Source organism: Notolabrus celidotus, chromosome 5 (assembly GCF_009762535.1).
Source record: "Notolabrus celidotus isolate fNotCel1 chromosome 5, fNotCel1.pri, whole genome shotgun sequence".
Lineage (NCBI taxonomy): Eukaryota > Metazoa > Chordata > Actinopteri > Labriformes > Labridae > Notolabrus > Notolabrus celidotus.
The window spans coordinates 18,738,055-18,754,113 of NC_048276.1; the positions used below are offsets into that span (position 1 = coordinate 18,738,055).

The 16,059-nt window shown below is 40.8% G+C and overlaps 1 protein-coding gene across 1 annotated transcript in view; it reads left to right on the forward strand.

Moving 5' to 3' along the window:
- abr (ABR activator of RhoGEF and GTPase) overlaps window positions 1–16,059 on the forward strand; it is a 192,534-nt gene that overhangs the window by 101,352 nt on the left and 75,123 nt on the right. Inside the window, exons 5-7 of the mRNA XM_034683606.1 lie at window positions 2,158–2,343; window positions 10,591–10,698; window positions 12,774–12,834. Coding sequence (XP_034539497.1) covers window positions 2,158–2,343; window positions 10,591–10,698; window positions 12,774–12,834 — 355 coding nt within the window. The remainder of the gene's footprint in view (window positions 1–2,157; window positions 2,344–10,590; window positions 10,699–12,773; window positions 12,835–16,059) is intronic.

A 16,059-nucleotide genomic window follows, 5' to 3' on the forward strand; every position in this document is an offset into this window, starting at 1 on the left:
TTCCCACTTGCTCACACAACATCTGACAGCCAGCTGTTGCAAATACTTGAATCAGACACAAACTACAAATTGACTGACAGAGATGGACACCCACAGTCACGTTGTGTTTACAAACGCCAGGGATCAAATGATGGCTTTGTAGCCTGCTGAACAGCTTTAAGAACAGAAAGGTCTTGCTATCATCTTCTTGTCTTCCTGGTATTGACTAGAGATTGTATCAAACATGGACAAGGTCCCAGTGATGTCACTCTTTAGCGTCTGTGGAGGCGTTGTGAATGCTGACTCCAACTATCTTTTCTAGAAACCGTCAAAAATGTGGAGTTGAGACTAGAGCCATGCCACCTGGGAAACAGCTGGAATCTGCTCTTCTTTCAAATCAGCTATTCCCCTAATTATGTTAAATTATTTTAAGCCTTAGACATAATCAAAGCAGAGGAGCTGTAAAATAGAGCCACCTCTTGTGAGGTTTTCACAAATAAAGTCATAGAAACCAAACTTGTTTTGAACCAGGCTGTGATCATGTTCAACTCTGCTGTCAAAATTGACATTTTAATATGAGTTCTTATTGGGTTTCGCCAAGTGCTGAAAAATGAAGCTAATGCGGGAATAAAAAAAACCTGCAGTTGCAGTGCATGCTAACCAAAACCAACGTATTAACCAAGCAGCACCCTCCGGTCTAAAAATATGAGTCCAATTGGGGCAGTGCTAAAAACTGCAGTTCATCGAGGATCCGCTTGAGGCTGGCTCCGGAAGTACTGGAAGTCACATACACATGAATGGGAAAAAGCCGATCTTTACAGCAGAAATAAACATGTTTACAGCCTGGTACAAAAGTTGAGTGTAGCCTGGATAGCTCATTTCTTGATCAGTTACACTGTGAGGGGGGTGAATTTTTTTCTAACGCGGCAATTTCAAAGATATTGAGATTACGAGTCTTCCAATGAGAGGTCCAGCTGACTGTGGGGAACACTGTAGCTGTTGGCTAGGAGGCTCAAACTCCACCTCTTTACGTCACAATCACTCAACAGCAGCAATATGGCTGCCGCCAACGATTGGCCTCAAACAGCGCTTCAGAAACAAATGACGTCACGGATACTATGACCATATTTTATACAGTGTATGGTATCAATCCCATTGTTTTGATGTGAACAGAAACTAACGGTTCCACCTCACCCTACGGTCCAGGATATCAACAACCAGATGAATGTGCAGGAACTCTTTCCCACAAATTAATTTGACATGAAGTGTGATCAGTTTGCCTCTGACGTTGCTCATGTTAGTGAAAGTTAATAACTGTTGTCAAGGGGTATTAAGGGGGTTTGACCAATCAGAAGCAAGCATTTTACACAGCCGGAATGTCATTAAGTAACTGGATAATAATTAAATATAATGTATACACTCTTACAGCTCTGTACATATGCCCAATTGTTGTATTTTTTCCAGATGTCATATCCTGTTATTCTACTCTGAAATTACAGAAACAACATAGGTAGATAAATAGAAATGGGATTAAGTCTATATGTCACTTCAAACTGTTCTTACACTGTTGTCAAAACTAATGAAGGCTTTTAAACCTCAGTGCTCTGCCATCATATATAGGCCTGACCGGGGGCAATGATTGTGTGTCTGACTCTGCAGCCCTCGTCTGTGCTTTTAAAAGTGATCCGCCTGTCTTATTATCCTTTAGACAGCCCCTGCAGTCAGGGGGAGACTGAGTCACCACCAGCCTGGGAGAACTTTTACTTCCATGACGTGAAAGCCTTTCTGTTTTCACTGTAATTCAGCCCCCACCACCAACAGCACCATGTCCAGTAGACACGCATCTGTGATTAACTGAGTTGGCGTGTGATCTGACCAGTCAGAGACTGTACAGCAGAGAACAGTGACACGCAATTGGAGAGCAGAGGCTCATATTATATACTTTACACTGGATGACACATAACCAGACCAGGCATTGGCCCAACCAGGCCACTGATTGGCATATTTACAGCCCCAAAATATAATAGTTTTCAAAGCTTGCTCTTTAAATAGTCACAACTGCAACCCAATGAGCTAAGAACTCCTCACAGGACCTCGAAATGTAGTCCCTTTTATTCTTCCTATCAATTGGGTCAAGTTCACTGACTGTATATGTTTTGTCCATCTGTGATTCTCCAGCCAATGCGTCCTCTGAAAGCCACAGCCACAACCTCGCAGCCTGTCCTGACCATCCAGCAGGTAGAGACCATCTTCTATAAAATCCAGGACATCTTTGAGATCCACAAGGAGTTCTACGATGCCCTCTTACCCAACATCCAGCAGTGGGATGAGAAAGTCACTGTTGGACATCTGTTCCAGAAACTGGTGAGTCTGACGTGGGCACAGAAATCACAGTGTGTGCAATAATTGCAGTGAACATGTAAATGAGTGTAATAAGGGGAAATGTCAGGCTGTTGCCATTTGTACTTGTGAATCATTCGTCAAGTTTAGACTGCAAGAGCAAGAACTAAATCCCTTTCTGTGTGTTTGTGTGTATGCACCCTCATGTCTGTGGTCTGTGTGCAATCAGTGTGTCTCCAATCCGTCTTATTTGCCCTGGATTATGTTGCTTAAACAGGTGCTCTGAGCACATAATGTAACATCATCACCATGTGTAGATGTGTCCGTGTACAGAATCAGGACAGCTTCAGGACTCCGCTTTAGTCTCAAAGTGAGTTAGTCCTTGCTCTGTGTTGGATCATTACATTGTCAGTGGATTAGCAGTGGACAATGTAATTAGAAGAAGGCTCCTCAGCACAAACTGTAACCTATTTTAGATACTCATGACTTTTGATGGCATACTTTACAGATGCTGATGCAACATGCTGTAATAGAGACTTTCTGCTGACATGTGAAACTGGACTTTTGGTTGGAAAAATAAATCAAATAGAAATGTTATAAACAAGGCGATGTGTCTTTGGTGTCTAAAACCCAATGGCAGTCAGTGAAAGGAAGCTAGTCTTATAATTATGAATGTTATTTCATACTGAGGGCAGTACACTGCAAAAAGTAGCATTCAACTAAACCTGGCGCACACTAAAATATTTTTCAAATCTTAACTGATTTTGAAACTGTGCAAGACCTCACACATGACACATGATTCAACAGTTTTGTTGTGTGGTGTGTGGTGTGCAACGATATGGTAATTACAGCTCACCACATTATAACAGATTCTTTTCACCAGCAACGAGAGCCCTGGCTATCAAAACTGTCTCTCACGGTGTATTTAGAGAAAACAACCATGGTGGACTACAGGAACATTTGTTGAGGTTCCTTCTCGGTCAGCTTGCTTCCTGATTGGCTAAGATATTCCAATAGATTTGACTTGAAAGTTTGGCAAAGACGTGTGTTTCCTTGGGATTAACTTTTATATTTATCATGCATATACAATTTAATGGAAGCCATGTTCCAGGTTAAAAAGCTAAATTTGTTACTGCGGATACAACCATAGACATAAAGAGTAGACGCCGCATTGGTACTACCGGTACTACCTATTGGCGCTGACGAGCCGTGGGGGCCGCCATCTTGGTCCGGTCAACTGCTCCACTCAGTGTAATCTGTTTGGCAGGCGCAATTAAGTGTCAGTGCATTTAACTGATTTCATGCAGAGTTTTTTTGCTGCAAACGTCATGCATGTAGGTATGATACAGGACACATGGTTCGGCGTATTTTAATATTCATAGTGGGCTTAACAGTAATAGAATATTCTGATATGTGATGTATGATAGGTATTTTGCCACACAGTGCTCTGGCATCTTGAAGTCTCTGCTGCTTCAGTTTACGTTTACAGGTAGGATCATGGGTAGGATGACCGGACCAAGATGGCGACCGTATTTCTTTCGCCCCAGCAGCCAATGCGGCGTCGACTCTTTATATGTCTATAGACACAACCATATGTGTTAAGCGGGTTTCCAGTGTGTCATATGGTTTTGTATTGTGTCATACCTTATTGCATCATGTTGCATCATATGGTGTGCAGTGTTTCCCGTGGAACGTTTTTCAGGCAGGTTCTACTGTGTAGGATTGACAGGGGCTCCTGTCGGTATGGCTGGCTCCCTCACAGTGGTAGGGGGAACACTGGTATGGTAAGGTAGCCTAACCTGGCCTAACCTAGCCTAACCTTTCCCGGCCTAGCTTATTCCACTCCACTCCACATGTCTCTGGATGCTAAATTTAAGCATTATATGTAAAGAAGATAATTCTTATGTATCCCTTTTTTAATCTGAATGAATTGAAGTACTGACTTACAATTTGTGAATTCTTGTAGATCATATATTTTAAGGGTTTTAATATATTTTTGTAGAGACATTTTATTGTTCTTTTTGTAGATAATTTAGCTTACTCAAGATATTTTCTCCTTATGCTGTAACCTTCATTTCATTTTGAGAGCCATTTTTGGCAGTGTAGCATAGCTCCTAGAACTGATGTAAATAAACCTGGCACACAGTGGTCTGTTAGCTCAGTCTGGAAAGGTCTCAATGAAGGCCGGCCAAAACCAAATATTGTAGTTCATAATTTTCCTGGACTGTAAACTTGACTAATTCACTCTCCATTTGGAAAAGTGGCAGTAAGCTGCTGTAATCCTCTTCTACTTGAGAATAACAAGTTTTGCCTTTAAAGGTAGAGCTTTAGAACACTGAAGAAGATACAGAACAAAGAAATGTTTTCTTATTTCCCTGACATACTCTAAATGAGATGCTATGTTTAATTTCTCTATTGTCAGCCTGCTGTGCATATTGTCATAAGTGAGACTTTTACAGCTTCACCCTATGACAGATTTTAAATCCCACAATGCATTCTTCCTGACTTTTTCCAAAAGCAACACACAGGGCTCGATATTATAAGTGGCCTGCTGGCCTGGAAGCATTATTGACAGACTTTGGGCCATCTGCTTGCATGTTGAGTGGGTCAGTAAAAATACCATCTATAGAGATGTCTCCTATAAAATCATGTCACATACTTTCACATCGTTTTCCTGTGATATTCAGTCAGTGATTCTTGTCATTTCGTTAATTACTGCTACAGCATCAATGTGTCGCAAGCGCCTGCGCAGAGTCGAAAGAAGCGTTCTCTCTATGTACAAGGTGTACACTCGTACTCCCACTTTAACGCAGGTTTTCTTTCAAGCTAGCATGTTGTATGTATCATATTGTAATGAACATATAATTAACGTTACAGCTACTTCTGTCTGTTGTATGGCACAGCTGTAGTATCAAACAATAGTAGACAGAAACTATTAAACAGGCAGCTTGAGTCATATGCTGATATGCTTAGAATTATTCATGCAGTTTTATTAATTTCCTTTTCAATCTTGTGAAATTAACTAGATAATGAGATAACCTCATATCAGTTCAGTGATGTAATACAACCCTTATTTAGCTGGCACAGCGTTTTTTGAATCTTAATTTATTTAGGCAGTGAGTTGTGAGTGAATCAGATGTCCCATTATTAGAAATGCTGAGACATTGTGCCAAGTCATTTACACACTGTTATTTGTCTAGAGCTCTAGATTGAGTGTCATAACACTTCAGATAGATAATCTTCTCAGAAACATGACAGGCATGTCTGTTGGGTATAGCTTTGATTGAATTATCAGGTTGTGTTTCTATTTTCTGGAGAAAATCAAGGTGTCACATATCATTAGGTTGAAATAGAAGCTACATTTCCATGCATATGTAGTCTGCATTCAGACTCCAGGGACTCAGCTCTAGATTTTAACAGAACTTTTGGTTTAAATTATATATAATATATTATAGATGTGAGAGACTCATTTCCCGTCTTTTTAACAGAAATTAAAATTCCGATGAAGAGTCTGCAGGTAAATGAAGTCAAATTGGTTTGCAAAGTGTGGCTAACATTAGCAGAGCTAGCACAACCAGCCTTTGGTCCTCCTTGCAGGTGAATATCGACATGCCTGCACCCATAAAATATTTTATTATTCTTTCAACTGACTAGTTGCCCAGTAACCGACTAAAGAGGGTGACAACGTATTATTGAATCAACTGAATGCACACATCCCTATTACCCACTTTTTAAAAATAATTTTGTGCACATCATAATAGCATTGTGAGGAGCACATGTTGATTTAATGGCTCCCAAACGATTTCGTTGTGTGCTGTAACCTCTGAATGAGGGGTGGCACTGTTATTTTTCTTCAGTGTATACTAGGGCTGTACAATAAATCGATTTAATCGATTAATTCGCATTTTTGGTTTCAGGCGATTTTAAAAAACAATGCTTAAGGTATATACAATAGTACAGTATGTAATACCCTAGTCTCCTCTGTATTCAGTAGGTCAAGGTAAAGAAAAAAAATTGTGAGATTTGTGTCTTTAAAATGAATTGTTAGCCCTCTAGAGTTTAGAGTTCAGAGTACTTGAAGAGAGCTTTGTGATAGTGTTGTTCTTGAAACTAAAAGCCAGCTGATAAGAAAATGATCACATATCCTTTTCAAGACACAAGGACTTTCTGAAGTGCTTCTGAAAACCCATTACACTTCATATTAACTATATTAATAAATGTGTGAAACATTTATGTAATAATAGAGCTTGTTAAACACTCAGAGGGAGAAATCTTTTTGTAACTTTTGTTAATGGAGATGCTCGGTGCATCTGTTTTTTAGAAGAGAAAAACAAAACAGCTTTCCCAAAGCATTATAATTGTTGCAGTAATTTAAGAACTTCCTCGCGGCCCCCCATTCTCTCTGTGGCCCCAAGGAGTTTCACCACCAAGTGACACCTATTAGTGTAGTCACCAGCTCCCATCTGTGCTGTGTATAAGTGCGTTCATGAGCATGTCATGTGGCAGCTAAACATTTAGTCAGAGTGGCAGTGTGAGTGTACAGATGGCAGTGTAATTAGCTGGTCTGCACCCTACTGCTCCCTGTCAGCAGCATAGAGGCCACTGAAGCAACATGGAGGGACCCTGTTAAAGAAAACAGGCATAGAGGGGATAAAAGCCAGACAAAGTTCCAACTTTTCTCACCTTATCAGACCAGAAAAGGGCTCAGCTGCTGGCTGTGACAGATAATTTGGACCTGGCAAATGAAATCCTGACAGAGTCCCTGAAGGGTTCCGCTTTGCTGCTGTCATGGCTCTGAGGAGATTTTGGGTCACTAAAAATGTGTTTTAAATGCATACCTGAGACTAAGTAAATACATACATTACATTTAGTACTACGGTTCATACCCCCTAACTTATAATTCTGAAAACTGCATTGTTCCAATACTTTCAGCTACCCTTTATTCTCCACTGCAGTTGTACTTGTGTTAAGTAAAAGTTGACAACTGTGTGCCAAGCCAAAGAACATGGTTAGCAGCACACCTGCTTTATAATAACTTTTTATCATTGTTATCGTGAACATGTTAGCATACTAGTGTTATCATTAAGCTTAAGTGATTCTGTAAAGGCCTCTTATGTGTGTTTTGTGTTATATGTTTAATATTTGTAGATATATAGAAATGCATGACTTGCACCATTTGAGTAGATTTCAATCAACACAATTACAAACTGCTGTGGTTTGATTGAAGTCTGTGGTTATTATTCACTGGAAATATTCATGACAGAGTGATGTTAAAGTTTTGGGTTGGTATAGTCATAGAAAACTAGCATGAATTTGAATGTAGCATTTCCTCAGGACTCCGTCTAACCCCTCCCCCCTCCCCTCTGACCTCCTCAGAAACGACGCCCCCGCTCACATGCATTAGCGCCGGTGATTCATGACCGTATGATCGTGACTGATTCAAAACCGGTCCGCTAGCATAATCCAATTGTACCGGTGACACGATATCAGGAGAAAAGTTATAACACATATAATACTGTAACAGCTCTACTGTTTGTTAAACGTGTTCAGTGTACATGTTCTTAATTCCTACAGTGTTGACAGTCAGTGAAGGCATCAGGAGAGGTGTATAGTGTGCGAGCGGGAGAGAGGAGAGACAAGAGGAGAAGTTTTTCATTCATTCAAAAATTGATTGTTGCTTTGTTGGTTGGCGTGGTCACGGTGGACAGTGACCGGTTATTAAAGCCCGGAAGGACAAGTCCTGAACAAAGCACCCAATCGGGTCAGAGGTGCAGTAAATAGAGTCAGGGGAAGCAGAGGCAGGGGACGGGGAGTGCACGCCAAGGAAATGTACGCGCAGGAGGCGGGCAGAACGGCAGGACGGGATTTGATTGGTTTTTATATTTTGGACCCCAAAAACGGTGATAGGTTGTTTTTTTCCCAGGTTTACTCCAGCTGTAGATAGCAGCTTTTTTCCCTATTTTTCAAGAACACATTATGTATTGATTGCCATCGGGACATAAAGATCATTTTAACCAGTATAACAAAAACTGTTTCTAAATCTGATTACCAACCCCAGCTTTAAATGTTGAAAGAACAATGCATTTGGTCAGTACTGCATGCACAGTATTTGAATGTGGGATTGATTGTATTTGGGGACATCACACCATGAGTCAGTTAGCTGGTGTTGAGCTCATGCAAACCACAGACTTTGCTTATGGCTAACAGTTATCATAGATTGATGAAGTAATTCAGACTTTTTTTATTCAAACATTTACTCGACATATGATTCAGGTTTAAATAGTAGAAAGAGAATGACTTGTCTCTTTTGACTCTTACAGCCCAAGTTTATGTTCATGATTGTGTTAGCATTATAGTGAATTTAAAAGTTGTAAATCTGCGTTTTTCTTTGTTTCCCTTCTTCTGATCATAACCATTAGATAGAGCAGATTTTGGATGAAGTGTTGTGTTTTGAACTTGGAGCTCTGGGAACATTGACAAGATATTCTTAGAAACACTTTCTGAACTGCAGCTCCCAGCATTCATTGTCTCAGAGCAGGGCTTCAACTAATGACTGTTCTCATTATCTAAAATCTGTCTAATATTTTTTGCATGAATTCATTAATTCTGATTTTTGGTCGATGAAATGTCATGAAAGGTGAGAAAGTCTGCCCAAGAACAAATTCTGTCAACCTAACAAAAGAAATAAAGAAAGAGGAGGAAAGTGAAACATTGCATATCAAAACAGTTAGCCATGGTTGATGGCTGTTTCACTGTTTTGTGTTACCCTTGCTAGATGTGTCCATTTCCAGTAATCCCTTTAGCAACAGCCTCCCCCTTTGTCACTCCCCCACACTTAACGCAAGCTGTTGTTTTCTCACCGCTTTGACCGCTGATCTTGTTTATAAAGTGTAGGCACTTTGTTCTTAGAAAGTAGTAAGTACAGAATCACAGTGACAGACATAGCTGGTCTTGAGAGGTTTCATGTCAGTCACAGTTTGTCTGAGCCACACATGTCAATGTTACGATCACGTCATTGTTTTCGGTTTGTACTTTCCAGCCTAACTGCTGAATCGAAAATCTCTATTTTGGGAGATTCAGTCATTTCACATGTTGGTTTCTCCCTTCCCTCTGTGGTTTTGGGTGGACAGAATGAAGTGATAAACAGACAGTGATACTTGTTTGGTTTGGCAAACTTCTGGTCCAATTTAGTCTAGTGACTGTTTTTAGGATTGTGCTAAGATGACTAAATCGCCAAACAACTGTTGGCTTTATGTTTTGATTCTCCATCATCTCTGCCTTTTGGGGGATATATTGATCTCATTATCTTTTAAGCTTCATCTGTTGCCGGAAGATTCCCTCATGTCTCCTCTCTTGAGCCTGACTCCACTTCTTCGCGCTCTGAGGGGAAGTGGAAGTGGAGGAAATGAAAAAAAGGAGGAGGGGGGTGGGGGGGCTTTAAGTACAAAAGTAACAAGTCCTCCTCATTCACTCTGTTCAGCCGAGTCCAATCTCGTTGCTTTAATAGGGTGGTGCAGTCAGCTCTTCAGCCCGGCCATTCAGGCATAGCTGTAGCAGGATGCATATTCATGCACTGCTGGTCTGCAGCTTGTGTTACAATGCACATACAGTGCAGCAGAGAGTGGCTGGTAACGAAAGGGAAGAGGAGAGAGAAAGAGAAAATGGCTCTGTTTCATTTAGGAGGACTGCACAGTCACCAGTGGGGTAGCATTATGGGAAATGATTAGCCTGTGCATTGAGTATATGTGTGTGGGATTATTTGTGTGTGCTGAAATAGCTTAAAGGGGACTGCAGAACTCCTCACAGCCATATACTTCAGGCAAACTCTAAAGGGAATAGAAATCAATTCATCTGCTGAAGCTGTGTATGAATTTTGGTATAATGGTGGGATATGCAAAGTGATATATAAAAGCAAATGCAATCTTTATTCACTCTTGAGTGTTAGCCATAACAGACGCATGTGTTTTGTGGCTATCTATTACTATCCATTATTTGCCATTCTGTATGATTAATCAATTCATCAATTAACCCTTTTCTGTCCTCAAACAGCTTTATTTGGCAAACCAAAACAAGGCAACAAATGTATTTCAATTGATGAAATTAGGGATTTTTGCAGCTCTAGTTATGGTACATTCATCTGACCATAAACCAGCTGCACAGTGGGTCTCCAGTGTCAAAATACAGAACATGTCCATTTGCCATCATTGTCTCACACCATCTTGTTTCACCTGTACTTTAATATCTCTTACTCTCTCCCCTCAAATAATGCAGGCCAGCCAGTTGGGAGTGTACAAGGCCTTTGTGGACAACTACAAGGTGGCACTAGAGACAGCAGAGAAATGCAGCCAAGCCAACAGTCAGTTCCAGAAGATATCTGAGGTATGTTTCGTTCTCCACAGATGATCAGAGACTTTGGGCCTGTCTCCACTGACAGCGTTTTGTACGATGGCAGCACCTGCTTCCTTTACAATACCAATGCAGTCCAGCGTTTTCAGCGCTCAGTGTCCTAAATGCAAAAAAAAACAACCTAAGAGTCAGTTGTTTTTTGGCTCTGTTGAAAATGAATCAACTTTTAAAAAACTGCAATGCTTCCCTCAACGACAAATCAGAATCAAGGAGGGGCGGGACTTCTGATATCAATTATGACAACAACAATGGAGGTCCATAAGGAGGAGGTACTAACCACACTAACTTCTTTTGAGGGTATAATTTCCAGGTTTAGAGGTGTTGCCAATTCAAGGAAACCATTTCTACCATTGGGTTTTCTTGTTTTCTTTGCAAAATTCAATCAAATAAAAGCAAATATTGATGCTGCCAGTGCAAAAAATGCCTTGGACAGGGATCTTAAGGAGCTGCTAGCAGGATGACGACATTTTTGAACGGCAAATTTGCAACACTCCTTCATAGATTCTTGGCTTAAGTTTATTTTTTTATTAATTGGAGTCATTTTTTCTACCATGAGCAAGTTGCATCATAACAACAAAACAGAATTGCATCACAACTTTTACACAAAGGGATAATTTTGCAAAAATTTCTGCTTATAAGTTTGGTAGAACATCAATATTAAACTCTATTCTGAGTTGTCTGCTGTAAGGTTACAATTAATTGCTAGATTTTCTCCTTGTCAAACGCTTTCTGCTTCACAGCATCTTTTCCTTCCTGCTCTAATGAAGCTTAAAGAGGAACATGTTGCCCTCTTTTTATTTAAAACACAGACCCATCTATTACTTTTATTGGTTGTCTCAAGCCATCATATTAATTTATTTCGTAAAATGCAGGAGAAAACAAATGCTCATGACACAATGGAGCAGAGGGGAAGCACTGAGAGCCTAAACATCCTCTTTTTTGACAGGAAGCAGTGGTTTTTATGGGAAATGTGTTCCTCATATGAGAAATACTAGCTTGAAACGTGTTCAACAGATATGATGTTTTCCCTTCCACTTTTGATTTGACATTTTTCCCCTTCCACGCTTGTTAGTGACTTCACAGGGGGCAGCTCACAACTTAAGGCTTTAACTACTGTAGGTCTACATTACACATATTCAGTGACTTGTAATAACTTAGCAAGTGTCATACCCAAACCCATGCCCTGGGCACGTTGGAGCTTTGTGCATGGCTGCTCTGCTCCTCAGATTTGCACGAGGGACAGTTAGATTCTACATTCATAAAGTATAATAGAAATAAGATTCATTATAGTGAAGGATATTGTATTGTAAGGATTTCAAATTAAACTCCCCTGACAGGGTGAGCAGGACCACAACAAAAAGCAGAGGGGTCCTGTCTTAGTGGTCATTCCCCGGCTGTCTTACTAATCCCACGGCTGCGTTAAATTCTTCATTCTGATTGGTCAAAACCACATTGCAAGATGTTAGACGCCATATCACATTAGTCCATGGAAAGCTTGTTTGTATCTTTTGCTGGTAGCTGGATAATAAGCGGGAAATTGTAAAGTGAGCGGGTGGTCAAGCAAAATAGAATCCCTTCAGCGTGAGAAAAAAACTCCACTGAAGCTACCCGCTCACTTTACATTATATCTTACTTAAAGGATAATGTATAGTAGTATCCTGTAATAAGCCTGCTGTATGGTGGGTTATATATAGTGAGCAGCTGGTTAGAACTCAGGCAGAGGAGGACCCAGGGAGAATCAGAGGAATTCAGTCTAACCTTGAAGGCTGAGACACTACATTATCCCTTATATAACATATACATCATACTTCTATTATGATGTAAAGGTGTGTAGGTGGGTGTAAATATAATTTCCTGTGAGGTAAACTTGAAAAGCTTGCATGGTCCAGCCTCCTTCAGCTGTCTCAGTCTGCTGCAGTGACCCTATACTTCTTCATTAGTTGTATCAGCCTCAGCCAAGCAAGTGGAGAGCAATGTGTAAGTGAATGTGTGTGTGTGTGTGCCTATGATTAATGAAATTGATCTTCCCTCTCATCTGTTTATTTTAGAACCTCAAAGTAAAAGGACCTAAAGACTCCAAAGATTGTACCTCAACTGTTTCAATGGAGGGTAAGTGCGTGCGTGTGTGTGAGTGTGTTCAGTTTCTTGTCCTTGTGTGTTTGTGTGCGTCCGTCTGAGCTGACGTGCTGCTTTAAGACTCCAGTCCTGCCCCTTCTACTTGTGTATGCAGTGGCGGGCTTTGGGAGGCAAAGTGGTGTGTGTGAGCGCTGAAACACACACACTCTCTTGCTCTCTCTCCCTCTACCTCTCCCTCTCTCTCTCTGTCTGTCTCTGGGAGAGAGGAGGCAGTAAGCAGGAGAACAGAGTGAGGAGAGGACATGAGGGATATGGAGGTGCTTCTGGTCCTCAGGCTGTGTTGTAACTGCACATACGGTAACGTCTGCATGATTTCACTCGTTTAATGAAGGAAACTTGGAGTGTTGTTGTTCCTGTCATCTCCTTAAAAGATGTCAGCAATGTTGATTTGGTTGATGGTTGATCAGCAGTGTCTCTGTTGTGAAGTTGCGACAGTTATTAAAAAGCTTCCAGGTTGAGTTGGAATACCAGCATGTCTTATTTTCTGAGCTGTATGAACTCATGCTGATGGTTTCAGTTTTTTAATTTGCCTTTTCTTTAACATTCATTTCCTGCAGCTCACGCATTGAGCCTTTAAAATTAGTTTTGTTTGAAGTGTTGGAGCAATGTGTTCTAGCTGATCTCCTGTAACGTGCAGCTTGCTGGGATTTTCAAGACTGAGCCTGTTCTTGTCTTTTAACTTACAGGCTGTATAGGAGGAGAGCAGCTTTTTGTCACTGTTTAAAGGCAGAGCACGTTCAGCCTGTATAGGGACTGCTTGCCCCAGACTGCTCCTGATAGAGAATACTTATCGCCAGAGGATCGGAACAACTCTGATCTGTATGTCAGTGTGTGTGTAATAGAAGGCGTATGTATGCCGTCACTCTGCTAGCGCCTGTCAAACTTAAGCCGCTTTGGCTCGACTGAACAAGCTAGAAGACCTCTTACTGCAGGTGAAAAAATGAAGAGCTGAGGTCTTTTAGAATCATGCAGTGATGAGCAAACATGATGAGTGAATAATTGTGTGGCTTTGTTCAGCTGAGAGAGGGTGGGTGTGTGTTTTATATGTGTGTTAATTATCAGTACCATGTACCTGTGAAGTCTCTGTTAATTTATGCATTGTAAATGAGGACAAATTCTCTAATATATCAAACTACATTTCAATATGTTTTTATTAGGGGTGGGAATTGAAAACTGGATCCGACTTAAAACCGGTTCTAATTGATCAATCCCATCGGAATTGTACACATCGAAAATGTTATCGATTCTTCTTAACGATTCATTTCCCAGCACGACGTCACGTCACGTCGCGGTACGTTGCATTACGTCACACACTCTGCGACGCAGAACTACTTCAACCACGAGGAAACATGGAGAGGAAAGCGTTTTTCCTCTCCAAATTCAGAGTCTTTTCATCCAGGCTCCAGGGGCCACGTCCGGACGCATGTGGCCGAAAATGAGGCACCAAGAGCGTGTAAAACACCTTTGGTGTTCTTATTGTTCTTATTGACCTCTTTTAATGAAACCTGCCTGCTGTGTTTATTTGCTATTTTGGGCCTATCAGAGACATACGTTGACATATTTGTTTTCCAAATTTTTGCCAATTAGATTTTTTGTCCCATAACATATCATGCAGAAAACAATGCTCAGGTTATTTAGGAGTGGTGTCTACAAGAAGTTAAGGGCTGCAGCAAATGACTACTCTGATAGCCGTCTAGGCATCAATTATTGAAACAATTAATCAGCCAATCAGACAAATATTCATTGGCTCTTAAAAATCTTCTAAATTTAACGTAACTCTTTTAAACTCACGATGTGACATTAATATGTGTCAATTATCTTCGCTTTAAAACATGACGTGTGTCAATTAAAGACAGATGATTCAGTGGGCTAACTGTGGTAATATGGTGAGAGTTTGCTTCACTGCTTAGCAGTAATAGAGGAGGAAGGAAGCTGTTGTTGAAGGGCAAAGGTTTCAAGGCGAAGGACTTAAAATGTAAATAAGAGTAATACATCACACAGCATGGTTCTAACTTCACACTGTTAAAAAGATGTTTTATGTGCCTTTTCTTCAAATTCTTGCTCATGATCGACATGGTCTCTGAAAAGCAAGATTAGCTTCCCCCTTTTTTTCAGGCAGCCCTCTTCTTTCCAGCCTTTAGTGTGAAATGCTCCCAAACTTTAGACATTCAATGAAACCATGGTGTTGCAGCATCTTGTTATGTTTTGTTAAGCTGTCATTTCCAGTTGTTTTATTGCATGAGACACTCTCAGCAGAGATAGTAAGGATTCAAGAGGGCTAACTCCTCAGGATCTCAGCTGCAGAAACTAATTGTATGTTCTCTCACAGCATGAAAAACGTACATAATGATGTACCCAACTAATTATCAACAATCAGACTTGTAGGCAACTACAGATAGACATTTGAAGCAAAAATACTACTTGATTGTCAATGGTATCTATACTAGCAGCGTCTGTCTCAACCATAGACTGTATAAAATATGGACGTAGTATCCGGGACGTCAGCCATCTGTTTCTGAAGAGCTGTTTTGAGGCAAGCTGTCGGCGGCAGCCATATTGCTGCTGTCGAGCAATTTTGACGTAAAGAAGCAGGCTTTGAGCCTCCTAGCCAACAGCTACAGTGTTCCCGCCTGTCAATCAAGTCAGCTGTGCCTCTCATTGGAAGACTTGTAATCTCAATATCTTTGAAATTGCTGTGTTAGAAAAAAATTCACCCCCCTACAGTCTGTGCCAATCGAGAAATGAGCTATCCAGACTACACTCGCCTTTTGTACCAGGCTGTGAACATGTTTATTTCTGCTGTAAATATTGTCTTTTTTTAATTGATGTGTATGTGACTTCCGGTACTTCGCGAGCCAGCCTCAAGCGGATCCTCGATGAACTGCAGCTTTTAGCACTTCCGCATTGGACTCATATTTTTAGACCTGAGGTTGCCGCTTGGCCTCAACCTTTATCCTGGTGTTTCTGTGACGCAGCAGCGTGGCGTATATGATTACATTCTATAGCCATGCTCAGTCTCCTCAATTGTTTCTGAATCTCACAGCACTACACCTGTACCTCCAGCAACTGTGTCTTCTTCTTTTGCTATTCAATGCAGTTGGCTTTTTTCTTCTTGTGTTACCAAGGCGGCTAGCATCATTCTTCTTCTGTTATTTAAAATGATTAGCAACCAGCCCTCAAACACGCTACAGCCACCAA